General features: G+C 26.1%; 1 protein-coding gene across 1 annotated transcript; it reads left to right on the top strand.

The window, feature by feature from the left end:
• Positions 1-337: 337 nt before the first annotated feature.
• LOC132917913 (uncharacterized) lies at positions 338-16,032 on the top strand. Its single transcript, XM_060978909.1, has 2 exons — positions 338-566; positions 13,603-16,032. Exon 2 carries the CDS (start codon positions 13,606-13,608, stop codon positions 14,329-14,331), a length of 726 nt encoding a protein of 241 aa, XP_060834892.1. The 5' UTR covers positions 338-566; positions 13,603-13,605; the 3' UTR covers positions 14,332-16,032.
• Positions 16,033-17,874: the final 1,842 nt, after the last annotated feature.

Here is a 17,874-nt window from a genome sequence, read left to right on the forward strand (position 1 = left end):
ATGTTTGTATACATTATGCGCGGGCGGAAGCTTCGATGCGACGACAACAATAATAGCACTGTATACAGTAATAATAAAATAATACAATGCGACGACGGCGAGAAGGAAAAAAAATCTCTTTTTTTTTGTTTTTTGTTATTCATCCGAAGGGATTTACACAAGTTTTATAGCTGTTAAACGTCGGTGCGTAAAAATTATTGTTTTCTCCGGTGGCGACGGCGGGTGACGCCGCGAGACGAGCGCGACGGAGCGGCCGGTGGCGAAGGTTACCGGCGTCGGCGGCGGCGCTGTGTCGGGGGTGGAAGAGGAGGTCCCGGAGGCGTGGACTCTGTTCAATTTGAAGCGCATTATTCATACACGCGCCACACAAACAGACGGACCTCGATCGTTTTCTGCGTAAAATTACTACGTACAACAGTGCATAACATAATGCATATAAAACAAAAATATATTTAGTAACCTATGTTTATGTTTTTTTAATCGTGAATTATATAATATATCGTCATATTGCACGCGTTCGTCGTCCCGGACCGTCGTCAACACAACACAATATACAAGTCAACCAGGTAAAAATAGTGTAAGATATACCTAATACCTTGTGCCTTTTTATAATTTGCGCTTTATTAAATTTATAATGGGTATAATATTATGATTACGAAATATAAAGAGTTTATGACTTATGCTATATTATGAGAACATAAACTGCTATAGTGGTATTTATCACTACGTCTTTTAGATTTTTTTTTTGATGCGATGACATATATACGTATAATTATTGAATATATAACAATAATGTGACTCGTTTTTTGGCCACTTTTGACGCTTTCCTATATGAAATAATTTTTTGAAAATTGTGTCAATCTTTTAGCTAATTATAGCATTTTGAATATGCATAATTTTTGGTCTTTCAGTTGAATTTTGAGTACAATTTGAAAATTTTAGTTTACGGCGATAAAAGCTATGTAATATTTACTCGTATTGTCCTAACTATATATAAATCAAAACTCGTTTCTCTAAATTTTATATTCTATAGAAAATATATGTTATTCACGGGCTATAGTGGAATCATGTATATTTTCTTTTAATAAAAATATGTTCTTTAATTTAAGATTTAGTTATTTTGCTATAGTAAGTTTATAAATTTATGTTTTAACTTTTGATCATTTAAATACTAATTAATTATAAATATTTTAATATTTCAATAATTTCATAAATACTTTTTTTTGTCTTAAATGTTTAAAATGTATATTATTGTGATATATTATTTTTAGAACTGTAGGTACATAATATTATATATACATTGAATATAATAGGTATGTTATAGGTTGAGTTGAGATTAAAATTATTATGCAATTTTGATATATTATATTGTCTTTAAATTTTGATTCCTTAATCCTTAAGTCCCTTCTTAAGGGCCTTAAATATATAAACAAATTAAAGTATGCTGTTTTTATGATTATATATTATAATAATCCATACTTTATTTATTTTTAATTTAACAATTATTTCAATAATATCCATGAATAAAATAAAATATATAATTGTACAATATGTTCGAATAAACGAGCGGTATTTAATTTTAAATTTGTATAATCATCATGCATAGTAAAAAATGTATAAATATTTTTCTGACGAGTACTATAATTACTACGGTAAAAGACAATAATTTTCTGATCAAAGTTTTACATCCTTATAGGGGTAATACATATTTATGTTGCTATGTTTCAAACGGAAAGAAGGGATATATTATATTTACATATATAATGTTTGTATGTGATTAAAAATTGATTAACTTCACAAATATTGACAATTTTAAAATCATAAATAATAATAATATAATATATAAAATTGCATGTAATTCATATATTATTATAGTTTATAAGATCTAAAAATTGAATACATATTAACATATACAATATACATAGTTCAAACATTTCAAAAGTTGTTAAATGTCAAAAAAATTAATTTTTATAATTTTACGACGATATTATTAATAGAATAATTTTTATTGAAAATAATTTTGATTGGAAATTAATAATTAATAAATAATAAAATAAGATTACTCGGTACATACTTACTCATATTACATTTTTTTATCACAATGTATTGAGTAACTTATTAGGTTTTGTTATTATCTATAGTCATGATATTTACTTAAACTTTTTTGGTCAACTTTAAATATTGAAAATATTTTATTAACTTAAGTAAGCCGAATTCTACTTAAAATCGTAGGATCTTATAATATCCATACTTATATATTATATTTTTAAAATTTTTTTTCTTAACATTTTATTAGGTTATTATTTAGTATTAATTTTTACTTAATAACCATATAAATTTGCGTAAAATTCATGTAGAAAAAGTTTTATACCGCCATTCGCGGTTATTTGGATCAAACACTAAATTAAATTACCTGAATAATTTAACACAACATTTTGTATAAAATAATGTAAATATGATATTTCTTAACATTTAAAAAATCTTAATATAAAGATTTATTTTTATGATATAAATTATAATAAAAATAAAAAACATTTTTAACGAGGCAAGACTGCATAAAACATTTGGAGTTCACTTATAGTTCCATTGTTCCAAAAAAATACTAAATAGTAAATAAGTAATGCATCATCTGCAGAAAAGTTGAACTTCTTATAGTCTACTGAGAATTTGAAAAACTTCGCTCTAGATGATCAAACAAATAATGTATCTACTATATTATAATAAATATAAAATACTAATTGAATCAAAGTTAAAAGTAAACAATATTATATTATAAGCCGGTGAACATAGTGAAAAATCCGTCCTTTTTCATATCACGCAACTCTCTATAAATTAGGATGGCTAAGATTAAAATTCACTTAAAATACAAGCTAAGCACAGAAAAAAAATAATAATACGTTATACGTAATATTAACACTAATATGTTATTAGATATAACTGAAAAAGTGAACATCATCGTTAAATCTTCACAAAAACAAGTAATCAAATATAGACTATAGTGAACTATATCATTCATGGGTTAATAATAATTAAGCTCTATATCTATATTAATAATATCAATTGTAAAATGCTTTTGTGTAATATTCAGTAAGTTAATGTATAATATTTTTTTATTTTACTTATTATTTAATGTGACGATTCAGATCGTTAATAGTCAATAATAAAATGAAAACACAACTTTTGTGAGCACTTTTTTTCTGCTCTCATTCTGTTGACAATAAGATGGTTGATGGCTCGTTTATTTAATATACATACGTACATATATCATATGTGTACACGCTTTGAAATATTTGTTAAAAGTTCTGTCGACAAGTCCAAGTTCATAGAGATTATGGTAATTTTCAACTAAAATCCCGGGGCAATAAACTTTCCATGTTGCTTCAAATTGTTTAAAGTGCCATTTTTAATACCTCTTGCAACAGACAATATGATAATATTGTTATTATCTGCTCGGGTAACTTAAATTATTCAAAATTCCGTTAGCCTACACCGATCATCAATATTAATAAATATATTTTTTTTACCCTCGCGATATTTGCAAAATGACGTCATTAATCTCTGCCGACTTCTAACTCCCGTTGAGGGACATCCGTCCAATTTATGTAAATTATACAGCCGGTGCATTTTTGAAACCACGCCACCCTGTCACCACCCTGATGATGAGAAAAGCGAAAAAATGTTTTTCTCACTATTGTAATGAAGGTGTCTGGTTAAAAAACAGAACGTGGAAATATCGTCTTAATTTATTCCTAAGAGATTTTTATTTTTTCATTTTTTTCAGTTTACATTTTTCACGCACTAAAGCACTCAGATAATACGATTTTTCTTTTATATTGAGATATTGAAATTAAAATACATCAACAGACGGATATTTCCTCGCTAATGCACATTTTGTTTTATGAAAAGACAAAGATCATATACAGTGATGGTTCTTAAGTCCCATCATTTTTAAAGTGTGTATAGCTATAATTTAAAAAAACGTCCTTTTTGTAACGCATTGTTTTATATAATTTCTGAAAATAGGTACAAGAAAATATAGTTTAATAATAATAAAAATATACTTAGTTTAACAATTTGAATACAAGCATAAATTCAAAATTACATGATTCACTAAGCCAACTTATGTCTAACTCATGGGGCGTAATGAATTAAGCGAAGGATTTTAAAACACTGTTGGATGTATAGCTTGAAAAGATTTATTTATCATTATTACTCGAGTATTATCTTCTTATTGAAGTATATTTTAATATAATTCTGTAAAAATGTATAACAAAAAAATGCATTATTTGTACCACTCTCGTTGCATAAATTTATATGTACTTGACTTTAATTTTTTTTATAAAAATTAAATTCAAATAGACTTGGATAGTTCATATTGCATGACTTAGTTTTCGTGTTTTGAATAGAAATTTGTTGATAAATATCTAAATATAATATTTATTATTTTACAGTAAATCTATTTACTAAAATAATATTTACAAAACTATTTCAGTTGTTTTAATACGTTTTATTGTTTTATTAATATAATAAATTAAACAACAAAAGTTTTAGATCTTCTTTAAATCATAACTTTTCTCTCGTAAGTTAGCATACATGTTTCATTTCAATAATTAAAAAAAATCGAATTATCTCCCTATAAATACAGTTTATAATTATTTCTATCATCACAAATGGAGGATTTTCGAGAGCAGCTGTTATTTTATAAACTTATAACTTTTTTGAAAAATGTTGATCAGATTATATAAAACGTATTTTGATATATTAAATACCATTACGACTATATTATTATTGTAACTGTTAAAAAATCTAAAATATGAAATTGAAATTATATCATATCACTAACCAGTAGCCTGTGTCGTGGTATATATATGAACGAAGAAAATCGAGTTCCAACGTAATCAACCAAGTCTACCTGGCCTTTTATTTATTTTTATTTTTAGCTTGCTTATATATAAGTACCATAAAACAAACTAAAATGTTTTTAAAATCCATTTGTATAAATAAAAATAAAAGAAACATTTTCGGTTAGACTTAAATAATTATATTTTTATTCATATTTCTATTATTCGTTTTATAGGTTATATATAGAAGTATATAGAGTGATTCATTAATTTCAATTCCGATTTTTGTCCATCTAAAAGAAAAAAAATAATATTAATTTATGTTATTTTTTTTAATGGAAAAAGTTTCCTCTCTGCAACCACGTTTAGTCAGCATCATTTTTTTAATTTGTGAAAAAGATGTTTAACATTACATTACTACCTATATTTATTATTTATGAAAAAAGGGATTTGTTTCGTTTTGTTTATAGTTGCCAGTTGGTTAGAATAGGGTTAAAATTTGACGTGATATATGTTTGTTTATATTTTTTTTAATTGCTTATAGTTTAGAAAGTATATTTTTAATAAAAACATGATATTACGAATTTATAATTATATTTTAATTGTTGATATGAATCGATTTATACGTATTTTAAATACAATTACTATAATATTATACATACACAATGATAATTTTACCGTTGCATCAACTTAATATATAATCGCCTAGTATAAATTATTATATATATATTATGTATGTTTTAGAAAAAAAATCAATATTAAAAAAATATTCAAATATATTCAATAGCACATTGTTAAAACTTAAAAGTAAAAGATAATACCTATAGAAATATTTAAATGTATTCATTAATTTCTATAAAAACTCTTTACAGTATTATGAATACATATTAATTGTTTGCAATACAACCTCAATAATATAAAATTGATATTGTATAATTTATGTATACATTTATAAAAAATAAGAATAACATTCATAAATCATTTAAAAGGAATATTAAGATTATTGATTACCGTAAAAATGATACAACTATAACGGGTATTTAAAATTAAAAAAAAAATTATAAGATTTTATTTATTTTTTATTGTATTCGTGGAATTTTAAATCGAAGGTGTTTTATTGTCACAAACTCTAATGTAACATTGTAACGAAATTGATTGCATTTTAGTTAAAACTTTTCTTTTGTCTTACTTTTCAACAATAAATTAATTCAGTTGTGTCGTATAGAATTCGTTGTGAACATACAGTTGATAAACTATTAATTTGAATTTCTGCACCATATCCCAAAAACGTCTTCAAATGAATTATTCCAAATAATAATATGTTACCTACTTTGAACGTCCTATGGGGTTGTCATGATGACTGGTGACTACCAGTAGTATATTAAAAGTTTAAAGTATTGCCAAGTACTTGTTACTCGTTAATATATATATATATATATATATATATATATATATGTATATAAACAAAAAAACATAATAATTTTAAAATATTATTCTGATTGTTTCTAAAATATTTAACGTGTGTGTTTGATTAATTACTTTCAGGTATTTTTCGTTTTTATAGCGTTTAAAATATTGTTTACATAATATATTATATATTTGTACACACATTTTTGTGTATAATATTAATAACACTATAAAAAAATATATAATGAAATGCATAAAATTCCGAGTATAATATTTATTTATAAATATTGTTTTGTATTCAATAAGGACGACAATATTGCGTGAGTATTTTCCTGACAATATAATAATCGTTGTCTTCGTTGTCTTCGTTGTCTGCGATGTGCTGGTGCGAAAGGGAGCGACAAATTGAAACAGATTCGTATCCATGGAAATCGTCTGCTGCTCGACAAAGCGAAAAAAAGAAACACAAGGGAAAAGAAAAGAGAGAGGAAAAGAAAAGATAGGTATAGTGTTTTCTCAGGTCTCCAGCGTTTTAATTAGTTTGTCGAAGAGGTAGGGGGCATTAAACAACCGTCTTGTAATTAAATCGGCAGCGGTGCAGTACGGTACGAATCTCAAAGAGTATTAAAGTTTCGGTCCCTTTCAGAGTAATTAGCATCCGCGGAATAGAACGCGCGTGATGGGTGGAGAAGGGGTGTAAGTTGCAAATCAACAAAGTTTTCAATTCTACCTATAATTCTATTTGACATTAATTCAAACCGTCTCGTTCAGAAAGGATTTTAATTTAGTCTTCTTTATTATTTTTACCGTTTCTTGTATATATATAAATAATAATATTATATAATGGTTATTGTCTCAGTTTTGACGCTGACTGAATGCTTCGAACGTCCAATGTTATTAATTACTTATTTCGTATTCTCATCTAACTATATATTTTTATGCATATTAACTTCAACTAAATGAGAATATCGGAATAATTTTGTTTATGCTATTTAAATCATAACAGTTATTATAGCCCTTTTTATATTATTATGGTTATTCGCTTACATTCAGTGCTCAAAAAGTGCAGAAAGCAGATAAATTAAAAAAAATTACAATAATTAATAAATGAATATTATATCAAATATAGTAATAAAGTATTAATATTTAATAAATATTATGTAGTGTATGTGATTTATATAATATATTTTATTATTAATCATTATATATATAACCTTGTAATGTTAAGCGGTATTTGCAGTAATGCAATCAAAACCGTACCCAATTTTTGGGAGATTGAACTCTTAACCCCTTCCGGATACGTCCTTGTTTGCAGTTATAACACATATAACTACTATAAGTACCAACTACAATCAGGTAAATTGGCATTCATTGCGAATGGCCAAATTTTTACTGACCATATGTCCGCGGATAAATATTTTATATAATGTGACTTTTTTAAATAAATTATTTTATTTTGCACTATTATTACTTGTAATAGTGTAAAACCATATTACGTATATTATAATAAACGTTGTCAAACGATAAAACAGCCGCAAGTGGCGCAAGTCGTTAATTACGCACTAAAATCAGTTACAAACCGCATGACACGATGCGACGAAGCGTATATTATCACGATGAATATTCATGTAAACATCTCGTTCCAAATAAGGTATACCTTTTATAGGTTATATACCACATCGACTGCAATTGCAATCCGTAAGGGTGAGCAGCAACAGAATATAAATATGTATTATCTACCTTCCGCGACCTCTTAAATTTAAATTATCAATATTTTTCTGCGACCTTTTATTTCGAAATTATTCACGAATCTAGATGGGACAAAAAACACACCGAAGTTGCAGACCATATGAGATTTTGGTGCTACATTGTTACAACTACTTTTCTAATTATATTATAGAGAAGGTTTATTTTGTATCATTAATGAATGCATTTTTTTCTTAACACTATCTGTGCTCTATTAAATAGTATTATGATTTATAAACAGTTTTTTGATTTTTAGTTATAAAAAAACAATTATATTTTTCATGCCAAAGTATCGATGTTTTGCGGTTAGCTGTATTATTAGTAAGGCACTTTGCCTAATTCGAAAACCACACGGGTTCCAATAAGACAGCATTATTTCTGACCAACAAACAACTCGCAGATCATACACCATATAATATATATAGGGCGTACTGCCTTTTGTTTGCATCGGGGTAGAATCTTTTGTTCATTTGGTCTGTGTATATAATATGTACTACTATTCGGCAGTTTGCCATTCCCCAAAGATTTGCTCTCCTTTATTGTTTGTATACACTATGGATTTTTTCGTCATTACATTTGAGTTCTAAATGTCTTAATCCTACAGTTCTATAATTATAATAAATACTAAAAACACCAGTCATCAGACCTATAGATACGCATAAAGTGGCTTGCGTGTTTATTACATATTATATACACTAACTGAAATGTATACCTATAAAACTTGTACAACTTAGCCAATGATGTCGTAGGTGTATTATAGTCACAATAATTGTGAATTGTTAATTGCCAATTAATTGAATGTGAAACTTACAAGACTGTGAATTGTGATAATATAATTATTATTGCAGCACCTAATATTTAATATAATTACCAACTTTTACTATAAATATATTAAAAGTTACGGTTTAATTCGACGTACGTAACTATAGTTGTACATTAACTTGTAACTATATGGAATACTATACTAATAAAAGGTATCAATGAAACGTATTTAATATAGTGTATGGTTAAAAGCTTGAAAACTTTTTCGACTCATTATGTACACACCTATACTGATTTGATTATATGTATTGTTCGTAAAAACCGTACACGATGGAGCAATATTATTATAAATTATATAATAGAAAATAAATTAATTCTATTATGTTTCTAACAAATGCGTTCATGTCAATAAGTTTTTTAAACAGAAAAGAAATTACGAAATTGTATAACAAAGAAACACGTTCATTTATAATTTTTACACAATTTTACTCAAATTTATACTTTTACGTCCAATTAGTTTTATAAAATGAGTATAGTTTAGCTATTGTACTGATATAATGATATGCCGAAAGTTGCATTAAATAAATTAATAAAAAATGTTTGATATTGTTTAATACGTCGGAGACCTGACAAAATATTTTTTTAAATCGGAAAACATCAACTGCTGTTAAAAAGGCGCATACATTAAAAATATACCATATATTTTACTATTTATACTACATAATATTATTATATTTTTCTTTCTACAAGTTCTCGGGAAAACATTTCTTCACTTTGAAAAAGCGCTAAAAAAACTATTTAAAAAACCGATAAAAGATAGGGAAAAAATAGGAAAAAATAGTTTTTAAGTTAAAATTTAATTTTTGCAATGTATATAATATTTTATTCTATTTTTATAATATCTATTTTTTTTTATATTATATATACTAACCTTTATTTAATTAATACATTATTTATACAATAAAATTACGATAATTATTTTCTCACAATATTGAATATAATATATATAATATTTTTCATGACATACGCTCAAAAAAAAAAAGTTAATTTTTGGCACGTAGCGTTCAAATAATTTGCCACCCCTGCTATTGAGGAAATATAAACCTATAGTGATATAGCATTATAGCTATATAAATGATGACATCTTAACACTGTAATAATTTGATATCAGATATTACGTTATTATTATTATCTTAAAGTTAAAAGTTTATGTACAGGATTAATGTCGTATTTTATCGTACTGTGAACGATTATTGTTTAAAATGTTTTAATCATTGTGGTGTGTGTGTGTGTAATATATATACGTAGATAACTATGTATAGTCTATAGGTATACTTTAAATGCGCATATATATGTATAACATGTATAAATGTATAATAATATGGAACTTTGGGAGTCTGCGTATAATAATATGTAGTGTATACCTAACCGCAGAGAGAACACGAAAGGATGATTGTTCCCCTATAAATGACAAACGTATAGCCGTAGGAAACATGAATGTCAAACTCGCCCACACACACAAACACGTATTATATGTGTATGTATTATAGCAATTGTTGTACGGGTGTGTGCACGCGCGAATGTATATGTGATACAATGGAAATGCAAAATGTAGAGGGGATTGACGCTGCAACGTAGTGCAAATTGGGTTCGAATTTCCCATTTACTCGCGATAATTGAATTATTCGCATCGCAGACGAGAATATTATTTCGCATTGTCTGTCCGGTTGTCAACTGTGCATAATACGTATTATCTGCAGCGAGTCCGACCGACCGACGCGCGGTCCCTGTCACGTCTTTTGTTTCCGGTGTCCTCTCGCCTCCTCGGTTTCAAATATTATAGTTTTTTATTTTTCCCTAAACCGAATGAACAAAAAATTAATAATAACGATTCCGAGAAAAATCTACAGTACATATTATAATATATTTATAATGTATCTTCGTCGACGAAAAATATAGTTTAAAACTCGATACCGGTGATGATATCTATACTTCGGGCATAACGCAAATAATAATATTATGCAGTTATATTATTACTGTTTTTTTTATTTGCACGCGAAACAGTGAAACACAAAATGAATATAGGTATCCACCTCCAACGTTTTTCCGGTTGGCAGTTACGATGAGAATATAGGCGTTATAGACATAGCGGTTATGCGATCGTATTACCAATTGCCGAAAATATACATATACTTGTATTATATATATATAAACTATAAATCCAGTGGACTCAGTGGAGTATACATAACTTATGATATGGTGGTAGGGGAAGGGATCAATAGTAAAATATTAACCAATATACAAAAAATAATGTTTTAAAATATTTATAAACCCTAAAAAAAGGTTTTTAGTTGAGTGACGATTTAAATTATACTCTAAAAACAAGAAAATGCCTTAAAAATACAATTTAATAAATATCTAATAATAAAAAATGTAATTTTGATTTTTTAGACTTCTGTTGTACCATTTTTAGGAAAAATAGTTTGGTAATTAGTAAATTCTAAATACATGATATCATTGATATCGCTTCAAGACACTCCACTTCACATGTTGTAAATAATCTTGAATACACCACACCCGCATGTATTATTTTCGTCTAACAAATGTATTGCATAGCAAATTTGTGTTTATCAGTTCCAATGTTGTGTATAGTAACCCTTAATATTGAGTGAATAAAGTTCTACAGTCATACGTAAAGGTAAGAGTATTATCAATGTTTTCATATAGGTTTTTACTATATTTTAATTTTTAAGCAAATTATGAATATGTAAAATATTAAAATATAAAAACCCTTATAACTTGCTTAAAGATTAAAATATCATAAAAAATCTATGTAAAAACATAGATAATGTTTTTATTCACTTAAGCTAACATTTTGTTTTTCAAACCACTCGGACCTTTATGAAGCCGCAGCTGTTTTTACCTATATAGTAATATATAGGTACCTATAAATAAAAATAAAATCTATATACACTAGTTATATTTTAAAACTTTTTTTTTAAATATAATAATTAAAATTTCTTTAAAAAAATAGTAATATTGGGATCTAAAATCTAATCTGACTTTCATCACCCTTTTATATTATAATATAACTACATGTCTATATTATAATACTTATTAACATATGCTGCCCTGCATAAAGATATATTTACACTGTGGATAACTTTTTCGCTAATATACAATACGACTTATAGGTCTTGGCAAATTACGATTGAATACGGTATAACACAATATAAGCATCATTATTCATAATTAAAAATTATAGGAAATATATTTTAATTCAGAATATTTAATAAATTATAGTGTGTGTTGTATAATTATTGTGGTATTTCAAAAAATAAAACATTTAAAAAAAACTTAAAATTATAAGTTTTAATAACAATTCAGTATTGTTATTTTTCAAATTATAAATATAAAACAAAAAAATAATAATAACGTTTTAAAAAATATACATTTACGGGGAAAATTACTGTTTAGTGATACAGAATCACCTTACGTGTTATACTTGATACATATATTTTAAATCATGTCCAGTTATTGCGGCGCATAACGATTATTTTATTTTAAATAGTGTAAATTAGTTAACATAAACGCGTGAAAAATTGATGAGATTATACACTACTCGTTGTCAGGTCCTCGTATAATAATAATATGAACAGGGGTGGATCGTTGAATACAATTATGGTAGAGGTAGTAAATTTAAAACGATGTCCATCCGACGTGATTGCGTGTTTTTTGCTTTTGCGTGAAAAAGGCCGGCTGCGGTATACATATGTACATTATATAATATGATGGGGACGGGCATATACGTATGCATATGTGGTATTGTCGAGGGCGATGATGACTAATGAGTCCTGGGGTTATAGTTAACTAGACGTGCATATATTATTTCCGACTGCTATATACAGTGTATATACCAATTATAAATTATTATATATTTTTGGACGCCACGAGACCGCGCGCAAATCGAATTTTATTTCCGTCACTCTGCACAACGTCCAATATTGTAATTCAAAACTTTCGCATAAATCTCTAGAGTGTTCAAATTGTCATCGGCCAAAAATAAATTTATAATAATAACATTGATTCGGTACAATTGTTGTTGTAAATAAAATCATTACATTTGCCACTCTCTATAAAAATATATATGATTTGATCATACTCGATGAGTTAGTGCGGATAACCTGATATTGAATTTTATATAATATAATAAATAAGTACAACATTTTCACTGAAATCAATAGTTCAAGATGATCAAGACGATCAAGTATTGTTTTTAGAATTCTTCAACTTGAAACGACTTTACATTGTTATAAAAATGAGTCCGGTATTGCTAATACATATAATAATAATAATTAATAAAAAAAAAATACACATAGTTATCATTTTTACTTTAAATTGGAGAATGCGCATTTTTTAATGCTATGTCTTGAAAATTGTACTGTATTAAAATGTAAAACGTTTATAATACAATTCAATCAATAGCCACAGTTACAGCGTGTTTATTAAAAAAAAAAAAATAAATACGAGTACATTTTACTATACACCTGCTCAATTTATACTTAGTCTTTTATAAGTTTATGACCATCAAAAGACCAGCTGTGTGTAATATATGCATAGTTATTTGCGAACAACATTGTTGTAATTTTTATAATTGTATTCATATATATATATATATATATATATATATATATATTGCAGTATTCCAAGATAAATAATTACATTTAGGGACAGTTTATTTGACAATATTATTTTTTTAATGTATTTTATTATTTTTTATTTTGTTAATTACGATCAAATGTATTTGATAATAATTCCTAATAAAAATATTCTTTATTTTTTTTAGATAATGTCGGGCACAGTTCGAGAGTCTCCATCGGACTTTAGAAATGGTGATTTGATAAGTCGTTTATTAGCGGCCACACCACCATATCAGACCAATTCTACGTTTGTGCCACCGGGATTATATTTTAGCGAAATGCTGAAAAGATTCGTACAGGCAAAATCTTGTGCACCCTTATCCTTAAATAAAAGAGGACGAAAACGGACGTGGAAGGATAGCGGAAAGGCCGAACAACCGTCTGAAGCTAAGCAAAAGAAAATGGATTTCGTACCAATACCGCCACCCGCACAAACGGAACCACAATTCCCATTATGGTATCCACCATTTTATCCACCTACTTACCCACCGGTGTATTTTAAGACTCCAGAAGCGGAACCACTAAACTTACAAATACGTTCGGATCCCTTAAAGCAGGATAGACATTATTCGGCGTTCCGTGTACCCGAACCGTCAAAAGTGGAAGAACACGAAAACATCAACAATAAACAAGGAACGAGTTATTTGATGGGAAACTTGACCAAAATATACAGACAAGTGGCGCCGGAGGAAGAAAAAATTATTGATGTAGAGGGTGATGGTCCTGAAACAGCGCAACCCGAAGGTGGCGAAAAAAAAAACTGTAAGGATTTAACGGCTCTAATTGGATTAGAATTAGTTGTAGATTACGTCAAACACGGAAATAATAAAGATGGGCAAAATGATCAAAATATGAAGTGTTGCCAAAATGCATAGTTCAAATAATCAAATGTTATATTAACAGTATTTATCACCACTATTTAATCAAACGAAAACTGTTATGTAACCTTCAGTCTTCACTCTTCAGTCATGTGGTTTTAGCTCTATTGTGTACCTACGTGGTACATTAACGATGTTAAAAATGTAATTTAGTTACTTTTTATTAGTATCAAAACTATATTATAGAATAATAATTAATAGATTAATTAGATATAAATACATGATGATAGGTATTTGAGTACATATATTATATGTTAACTGAGAAAAACAAATTTTGATATTTTGGTCCTCATTAGTCATTATTTGTAATAAATTAATAACAACATTATATTATACCTATAATTAATAATGAACATCATAATATGCATTGTGTGTATAGGCATTAATTATTAATGTTGAATACATTTGAGAAGATAAAAGATTATCCATAATATATATAAATATTCTATGAAATATTACTAGGACAAACTAATGTAATTGCATAATTTTATAATTCATTTTTTTTATTTCAAATATTTCAATACATCCATCTTCAGGATTTTAGTAATAATTTGTACCTAGCATGAATTTTACTACTATATAATATATAAAATAATATTATAGTTCATCGTTCATGCCGTTCATGGAACACAGCTGCTATTATAATGTAGGCAAATAAAGTGAAAATGACATAATATAATAAACATTATACAGTGTTTACCTGCATACAATATTTTCGTTACCTACATAGCTAATAATCACAGACTATATTAATAATCTTAAAATAATTAAAATTTTGTATAGGTATACTTACAATTATCGAGTTCAGCTCATAACTTATTACCTTACACCGGACATATTAATGAATACCTAATTAAATATTAAATAATATAAGAATCGCTGTCCGTTACATAGTATGATTTTATTGTAAGACGTTGTGATACACAATCAATAATTTATTAATATATTATTATATAATAAATTAGTAAATATTGTAAAAGTTCGCAATAAATATTTAATTATTGTTCGAACGCATTAAAATAGATTTAGTAAACAAATATTTGAGGTGATTAACTTCGGGTTGAAAATAAATGATGTGGCATTATATTATAATTTATAATAGGCCATGATAAATATTAATTGTGAGCGTGATTTTTTTTTTCTAACTGTCATTTTATGTAATACATACTTTTAACAACCACGAAAGCTGTTAAATAATTTTATTTAAATCTCATATTGTAATTATCTAGTCATTTCGTTACCTATTATATACATTGTATTATTATTATTATTTGGAAATTTTTCAAAAACCTGCTTCAGTCGGTGTTAAACTATTTTTACTACTAAATTAATTTATGTATAATGATTATTGAATATTTATTGTTGAATTGTGTTTTATTTATTTATATTCTTAAATTATAAATAATATTTAGTCATTTTGAAATCAATTCAGTTTTTAAGTTTTTTTTTTTTGTTCCCATTGTATCCTATTTGTGCATCCTAGGTATATCCAATTTACATGTAACATGATATTGTTATACTTTATCTTTGTTTTTCTCAGTTCTATGTCACTACTATCGCGATCGGTGCTAACAATATAATATAGTAAATCAGCTGCTGATTCATTATACAAGTATAAGGTGATGCCTCTGGACACAGTTGATAATAATTAATTAGACACATTCTAATTGTGGGTATCGAAAATTCTTTAAACAATATACAGCTAAAATTTGGATTTCAGAAATTATAAATAAAATACCAAGTAATGTATTTTTATTGGTTATTTTATATTCTATAAGTATATAATAGTATATTTGCAGGCTTGAATAATTAAAATGCGTATATTTATATTGAATATTACGAGTATTCAAACAATAATAAAATTAATTAATAGTTTTTGATTTAATTTATTTGATTTTTTTTTACTAAATTAGGAAAATCTGATTTTGAATTATCAAAAATATCTTTTTAATGGTTGTTTCCATGATTACCTGTAAATGAATAATATAATAACTACAATGTTCGACTGTATTGATTTTAGTTTATTTTAAATAATTAACTAATGCATTTACAAAAATTAATTAAATCCTCAAAAATCTTAAAAAAAAAATTAGTATATTAATATGATATTTCAAAACAAAAAAATGTTGATCCCCATAAATGTATGAACGTTCTGAAACAGTATGTAGTGATATCAAAAGAAAGTAAGAGATAAATTAATATTTATAATATTTTATATTCTTATGTTTATAAGATTACTAACTTCTAATTGTATTTTATGAGATATTGTATATTATTTAAATTATATAAATTGAATTGGTATAGGTAAAATAGGTAAACCAATCATGATGAAAAACGTGCTTTTAAACATTTTTTATTATTATTAACATAACACACAACAATTTATTCTAAACTAAATAAAAGTCACATTAATTTTCTGATGAATTAAATTTACAAGTACATAATATAATATACATATACATTTTTTTTAAATAATATTATATTATATTATACACATTTGTATTGCTTTCACATTTTGAATACATATTGTAATGTATTTCTAAATATATAATTACTTCCGTCCTAAACCACATTGACATTGTAGTTTATACATTCAATATAACCCACCCTTTTGTAAAAACACGTAGGTCTTTTTAATATTCACAGTCAATATTCAGCCCTACGTGTCGTATTTTCCGGTGAAATGAGTACTCAATCACCTCCGTCCTTCATCACTCGCAAAAGTTTTATTCAAAATCATTGAATCATAACATCATATGACACGAGTTTAAAGATTATAATATTTTCAATAGAAGCAATAAAAAACTTACTCGCGAACATTTTCGTTATTAAAAATGCACTCTCAAATGCTTAATTCTTTTAGTGTCAAGTTACGTTATGGTACAGTAGCTTTATTGAAACTTGGAAGTCGATAGTGGTTTACAGACGTATTATAATATAATATATAATAAGTAAATTTGTATTTTGACGTTATATCATGAATTTATAATCTTCTATTGTATAATTGCATATTATTTTATAATTACTATAGGTATTTAGTAAAATGTTTTCGATAAATCTAATAAAAATATGTGTCGTTTTTAAAACATACATCAATATTTTTATTCAGTTGAAATAATTATTTTCTTTGATTCAAATAAAATATAATTAGGAATTATCGTAAAACAAATTATACCCTGCCTCTAATGTTTAAAATTTTTAATCATATAATATTAAAACAACTAATAATTTTACGATTCAATAATTCGAATATGAAACATTTTTTCGACACACTTTTCAAAGGGTAGTTCTACTAGTTCTTTATATATTTCAACTGTAAACTGTCATAATACCAGACAATTTAGAAAATAAATTACCTATCATATAGTTATAACGTCTATATAGTTCGATGATTACTTCGCTACTTATATTATTACACTGTTAAAATTAAACTTTACTTTAATTAAACAGAATATTTTTCTAAAAATGCAAAAATAAATTATTATTACTATTATTATTATTATTAAATTATTGAACAAATAGTTATTTGTATTTTGTTTA

The sequence above is a fragment of the Rhopalosiphum padi genome, chromosome 1 (assembly GCF_020882245.1).
Source record: "Rhopalosiphum padi isolate XX-2018 chromosome 1, ASM2088224v1, whole genome shotgun sequence".
In the NCBI taxonomy this organism is placed as follows: Eukaryota; Metazoa; Arthropoda; class Insecta; order Hemiptera; family Aphididae; genus Rhopalosiphum; species Rhopalosiphum padi.

Coding starts and splice junctions, on each gene's coding strand:
- LOC132917913 (XM_060978909.1), top strand. CDS start 13,606: ATGTCGGGCACAGTTCGAGAGTCTCCATCGGACTTTAGAAATGGTGAT.